Source organism: Carassius carassius, chromosome 1 (assembly GCF_963082965.1).
Source record: "Carassius carassius chromosome 1, fCarCar2.1, whole genome shotgun sequence".
NCBI lineage: Eukaryota > Metazoa > Chordata > Actinopteri > Cypriniformes > Cyprinidae > Carassius > Carassius carassius.
The window spans coordinates 22,621,109-22,628,371 of NC_081755.1; the positions used below are offsets into that span (position 1 = coordinate 22,621,109).

At 34.3% G+C, this 7,263-nt stretch overlaps 1 protein-coding gene across 1 annotated transcript; it reads right to left on the minus strand.

Annotated features, from left to right (window-relative positions):
* Positions 1 to 6,093: 6,093 nt before the first annotated feature.
* On the minus strand, positions 6,094 to 6,889 carry LOC132111936 (interferon alpha-4-like). The gene is made up of 4 exons (XM_059519568.1): positions 6,782 to 6,889; positions 6,505 to 6,636; positions 6,319 to 6,420; positions 6,094 to 6,201 (listed from the first exon to the last, which is right to left on the minus strand). Exons 2-4 carry the CDS (start codon positions 6,601 to 6,603, stop codon positions 6,106 to 6,108), a joined length of 297 nt encoding a protein of 98 aa, XP_059375551.1. The 5' UTR covers positions 6,604 to 6,636; positions 6,782 to 6,889; the 3' UTR covers positions 6,094 to 6,105.
* Between the last annotated feature and the right edge of the window lie 374 nt (positions 6,890 to 7,263).

The following is a 7,263-nucleotide window of genomic DNA, read 5'->3' on the forward strand; positions in this document are numbered from 1 at the left end:
GTTCTGCAAAGGAAACATATAACATAGAAAACATTATACCCGCTCTCCTTCATCATTCTGGGTTCTAGCAAGTATCCTAGTATTCAACAGATACATTTAGACAATCTAATATGATGGAAAGACTAGTCTTGATGTTTTGCTAGTTCACCTGATTGGAGTCGTTTGATTGCAGTGCAGATGTCGGGACGCTTATTTTGACGTGTTCTTTTAAACATTCACGAGGAAAAAGCCCTCCCTGTAAGAAAAAACACAACACATGTTAAGATATAGTTTAATATGTATACAGGTAAAGGAACGAAAAGCAAACAAAGATAAATAAAAAAAATAACTTACCATATTCTCAAGTAGACTGTGAGTTGTTTCCACGAGATCCATCTGCTTGCATTTTGTTGGCATTGAACAAATTTGGGCGAAAAACAGAAATGGACACAGCAGAGCGATACATTTCCAAAGTGCCATTGTAGATGTGTGAGACAAGAAAACAAAAAGATCAGAAAAAGTATGCTGAAAGTCAAAAACTAAAGAGCTGTCAAATAGCAGTCGGTAACAGAATCTCCTGATATTACTGAAGACATGGACGAAAATGATCCGTTTTATACTGAATCTGAATGATGAATGGAAAGAATTAAACTGGACTTTTTCTTTTGTAAACGGCAATGAACTCACGTTACTCTTTTCCTCTGCGCCTCTTTCCATTTCTGTGGTTAATGCGGATCTATCTATCTATCTATCTATCTATCTATCTATCTATCTATCTATCTATCTATCCATCTATCTATCTATCTATCTATCTATCTATCTATCTATCTATCTATCTATCTATCTATCTATCTATCTATCCATCCATCCATCCATCCATCCATCCATCCATCCATCCATCCATCCATCCATCCATCCATCCATCCATCCATCCATCCATCCATCCATCCATCCATCCATCCATCCATCCATCCATCCATCCATCCATCCATCCATCCATCCATCCATCCATCAAAATGTTTTACAAGGTTTGACAGCCAGAAAGTGTTCATGACGTTTAATTCTGAACAATATTCTGAACAATATTTTTCATTTTCTGAAACCTGTCGATCTTCGTTTTGTGATTATGCTTTATTTATTTTCAATAAATGCCATGTTTCGATCGTTTGTTATTTTGTGTTATAATGACTCTAACATTGTCTTTTGTCAAGTACGATACTGTTGTCCTTGTATCTAAATTATCTTAAGTATCTTATAAAAAGTATATTTTTTGGATATAAATATGATTACTTTGGATATTTCTTATGAGTCAAACTCACAAAAGTCGTATATAATGGGAGAAACTTCGTGAGTTTCACATTGAAGAACAAAAAATTAATTAACAAAAAAAAAAAAAAAAAAATATATATATATATATATATATATATATATATATATATATATATATATATACAGCGTTTTGCCTTGAATTTCTAAATTATCTAGCTATAAATGACTATAAATCACGGTATTTTCATTACTTTGAATGAACATTAGTTAAGACTAATGACGCTTAGACGTTAGATGGCACGCGCCTCAGTGTTTCACTTTTCACTCGCAACTCGAAATAATATGCAGGGAAGTCCCAACTCTTTTTATGAATGAACGGTTGGTTTTGTCTTTCTTTCATAAAACTGATAAGAGGAAATCATTTTCTCAGACAGCTGGAAGGCGAAGCTCCTATTCGAGGTGTTGCGCCTTCATCATAAGCGAATCATTATTACCAGCACCTCACTGATCGCGACCCAATTAATTACCGGTTCTCGGTTCCCTGTTATTAAATGCATTGTATAGTTAGGAATCTGTTAAAACAGTGTAACGGAGGGCTCTGAAAAAAACTGCTTATGAATAATGTTCATTGTAAACTTTCATCTGAATACATTAAATAAGTGTTTAATGAATAGAGTTGTGCACTTGTTTCCAACACCACTGTTATTGAACTGTAACGTGAAATATTGTATGTGATTTGTTTTACATTTAGTTAAAAAAAATTCACAATATCAAAGTTGATATTGTATGAAGATTTATTTTTGGTGTTTTTGTTCAGGACTGTACAGAAAGCGCACAAGTGGGAGAGAGAGGAGGGGACGGCGTCAGAAAGGATCTAGAGCCCGGACACTTTCAAGAATCACCTGAAGCACAACCACACTATATGCACGAGGCTGCTGGTTCTGACATTTTGTGTCCCCCTCGGTAGAAACCACATTCCTGGTTACAGGTTCCTTTCTTGAACTATTCAGCACATTTTCACTGTACAAATGTACAAATATCATGTACGAGACACATTAGTAAAACATGTTTTCACAGAAACTATAGTTTTACACCAAAATAAAAGATCAACTGATTTCAGTCATAAAATTACAAGGGTGTCACTCCAAGTGCAGCTAAAAATATGTTGTATTTGGATTGTTCTTCGTACGGTGGCCGAGATAGCTCAATGCGCTGCAATTTGAGAAAACACATGCAAATTGAAAAAACACCAGCAAATATAAAAAAAACATCTTCATCAATTTGACAACACAAGTGTTGCAAATCATCGCAACACATGCATATAACGAAACGCGCTGCAAATCATCACAACACATGCAAATTAAGAAACGCTGAAAATCCTGCTACAAATAGCACTGACCACAATGGAAATGTTTATAGGAAACCTCAAAAAGTGTCGGACCCGGCTGGGATTTGCTTATCGTGCAGTGTCTAGCCTACTGGTCAGTGGAGTTGTTGGTGAACTGAAAGGTGAGTTTTTATTTTATTTTTTAAACACCCTGATTGCATGATTCCTTTATCTTTTGGATATTATTAGCCTAAATAAGCTGAATAATTACATGATTAAATGTAAAACGTTACTTAAGATGGCTAACTTTAATATCCTCAGCTAAATATAATTTCAAGGTTAATGAAAAGAAATTTGCAATGCTTCATTATTTGTTTCTTAATGTGCATGTGCTTGAGGATTTGCAGCACATTTTGTTATATTCATGTGTTGTGATGATTTGCAGCGTTTCTTAATATGCATGTGTTGTGATTATTCGCAGCACTTTTGTTGTCAAATTGATGAAGATGTTTTTTTTTATTTGCTGTTTTTTTTTTTTCAATTTGCATGTGTTTTCTTAAATTGCAGCGCGTTGAGCTATCTCGGCCACCGTATCTTCTACAGGTTTTTAACAATACATCCATGCACAAACACTGCAATCTAAAGTTTAGAATTATTTTCATCTTTTTTATATAGTATGGTTTCTCAGTTTTGAGCATGTGGTAGTTTATTGAAGTTGATTGTGAAACTTTTGTTGCCAGTCATTTGATTTTTAACCTTTATAATAAAGAAGGTAAGACAGTGAAACAACAATAGCAACGTTGATCCAATTTGCAAAAATCCATACATAATCCAATGTTGAAATGCCGGATGTCACGTGACTAACGCAAATCAAAGCATTGGGGGGTTTCACAAGCCACAGGTGGCTTGATGTCTTTTATTCATGTAAATGTTTTCATGACCAAAATAACATATTCAGAAAGAGTTCATTCAGTTGTCATAGAGATGTTCCAACACACAACAAGAATAGAACAATAAAAACACAATTTTAAAATATTTATTATAATTACATACATGCTTCACCCAGGACTCATACCTAAGGTGACAGGTTCTGAAACCATGCCAATCATGCACTTTAATCTAATTAATTACATGATGTTTCGATTAATTAATCTTATTAATCTCAAAACAAATTTGACTGTAAAAATAGCCACAACAGATTATTTAAGATATTTTCGTGTTAAATCAGAAAGTATCAAGTAGACTTTACAAATGGTAGCTTTAGAAATATTTTATTTGATTCAACATAAGATTTATTACACATAGACATTTATGGTACAACGACCTAACATATGGAATATAAAAGAAGATAATTTGAGAAACATCTCAGTATTTTTTGTAATGAAAGTCATAGGTAACCAAAACAACTTTGTTACCAACAGTCTTCAAAATGACTTCTTTTATGTTCCACAAAAGAAAGTATTTCAAAAACTATATATTTTGTCACATAAAAATATATAGTGTATTTTATACTACAAATATACCTGATCTAAATTACAAAAAACAAGTTTAAGGCTGATGTCTCTATTCATTTTCACAGAAACTATTTGCAGCAGATGTTATAAATAAAAACAGTTAAAATTGTTATTGAACAGAATATATTAAAACCATTATTGAATGGCATAGGCCTATTCTTTTACAAAACAGGGAGATACCGTTTTTATAAATATGAACGTAGCTGTGTATTTTAGCGTATACGCACACTCTAAAATCATCTGTGCATACGCACATTAAACAAAAAATGCCTCTGAGCTCTATGGTTCCTAGAAAGCTACAGGCAGATGAGTTTTTCTCAAGGTTGGCTTAATCTAGGTTTAGCCTCTGTATGGGTCTCATTTAAAAAACTTTCCGTAGATTTCATCCTAAAAGTTTACTTAGGCAAAGAAGCTATATTTTGTGTTCACACAAGTTTTTGATTTTTACAAACCCAAGCATACGCCAGAACCTGCGCAAAAGTCCCTTTATAAATCCCAGTCAGTGGAAGAATGTGTGTTTGTCATGAGTCCAGACCCTGCGTTTCTCCCTCTATCCACCAGAGGTCACCATCTCTCGTCCTCCCGGACTCCATTCCCCAAACTCCACACACCTGTCACTTATTACACCCTCAGCTGTTCCTCAGTGTCATGGAATATTTATACACCACTCTCCCACCACTCTGCCTGGCTGAATTGTAATTGTAGTTGTTTGTATTAGGTTGATGCAAGCACGTTGGTTGCAGAATTTGTATCCCTCACCTGATCCTCTTTCTTTTTGTCTGCCTTTCTGTTCATTAAATCTAATTTTCACTTGCATTTCCTCCATCACAGCCCAACTCCTCCCCGAGATCACCATATATGGAGCTTATAACACCTAGTTTTACTATGCATAACCTCATCTGCATATCATTTCTATGCATATCCCCCTCCACTTGACAGCATATTTACCACCGTCAAAGGTACAAGACATTAAGGAAATATGAGCTATGGACTAAATGCAATTTGTGCCATACACATTCATTTATATGGCTAAAAATCAACCAGTATGCTTATGTTTTAGAATAAATATTATACCCATAAAAACTGTTTCAAATAGTTAATAATAATAATTTAGAATAGATTTGATACCATTAATTTCCACAAGCCCAATAATCTTTGTTGTTTTAAAAAAAAAACATATTAAATTAAATTGATGCAGTTTTGCTAATAAGATGAACATCTTGTAGCTACTTTTAGTGGAAAAACAAAGGCCTATATTTATTGTAGTGTAAATACTATTATCTGACTTTGCGTGTCATTGACAAATTATTTTAAAAAGGAAACGTGCAAATCTTAGCGTTTTCTCGAAGTCGTATCCTTCAAATACAGTGGTATTTTTCATAATGTTGCCTTCACACGACATCAACACCTCCGTGCAGCTGAAAACAGTTATAAAATTGTTGTTTACGTGATTATTTTTTCTGATGATGAATTATTGAGACTGGAATATTTAATGTAAATGTGTATATCGAAATGAAAACATATTTTAAAATCGTTGTTTACTTCATTACTTTTCTCCCTCCAGGAAAAAGAGTGCGTAGATTACACATGGTCTAGAATGTCATATTTACTACGTACATATTTACGCCAAGTTTATTTTTTAGAAATCCAGATATGTGCGTGGAAAATTGCGTACGCATGTTTCTATGGCAGGCAGGCCTAGAGAATATATAGCCTAGTTGCGTAAGTGTGTATTGAAACATTATATTTTTGGCCGTTTTGTGTAAAAATACATTTTGCAACATGGGATACAGATCGCTTGTACTTCGCTTCTTGTAAATTATACTCCGAGATATGTTCTTCAGTGTCTTCAGTTTTATTGAGTGTTCAATATAATCATCTTACATAACCATAATTACGCAAATCAATCAATCAGATAAATACATAAATAAATAAATAAATAAATAATCAAATAAATAAATAAATAATCAAATAACTAAATGTAATAAATAAATAAATAAATCTACGACCAACTACTCAGAATAATTTACAGAATGATGTCAGGTTAAGCGTGAGTTTAAGAACAAGCAGGAGCTCCTTTCGAACCACCTCCCACGCGCACACACTGTAGTCCTGAAAGAGGAGAAAAGAAGCAATTATTCATAACCCATGGGCTTGAATGACAATATTTTGTTAGAGTGATTATGTAAACCATATTTTATGCATGCTGAACAATGAGGTCTGGTGTACCTTGTTTCTGAGGAGAGAGGCCAGTTTATCAAAGTAGGTTTTCAGAGCATCTCCTGTTGTGGGAAGATCATCCACGGGTCGCTCGTGCTTTCTCCCCATAATCTACACACGGTTGAGAAATGTGAGATTACAGGCATGTTCATATATTCTTCTGTGAAATTATATGAACATATATGATTCCCTTACACATAAACGATAAACTATGTTCTGGAAATCCTCCACTTTCTTCTGGTTCCAGGATTCTGGATGACTGTCGTTAGCAAACAGGTAGTCAATGTGCTCCATGATTTTATACCCTGCCTTTGCTACACCAATGTTCTGCAAAGGAAACATATAACATAGAAAACATTATACCCGCTCTCCTTCATCATTCTGGGTTCTAGCAAGTATCCTAGTATTCAACAGATACATTTAGACAATCTAATATGATGGAAAGACTAGTCTTGATGTTTTGCTAGTTCACCTGATTGGAGTCGTTTGATTGCAGTGCAGATGTCGGGAAGCTTATTTTGACGTGTTCTTTTAAACATTCACGAGGAAAAAGCCCTCCCTGTAAGAAAAAACACAACACATGTTAAGATATAGTTTAATATGTATACAGGTAAAGGAACGAAAAGCAAACAAAGATAGATAAAAAAAATAACTTACCATATTCTCAAGTAGACTGTGAGTTGTTTCCACCTTTTTGTTTTTGTGAAAGCCAGTAGCCTGATTTTTTTAGCCTCTTAGCACTCTAAATGTATGATGTATGGATTTATTTTGCAATTTGGGTTATTTTTTATGATCCCATGAGTCCTGATAAATGCCATCTCAACTAGTTCTGAAGTGCTTCTTGTTGGAAAGCACTCTTACCAGAATATTTTCATGTTGGTTTTGTGTAGGCCCAAGGAGTTGGGCTACACTCTCACTCTCTCTCTCTCTCTCTCTCTCTCTCTCTCTCTCTCT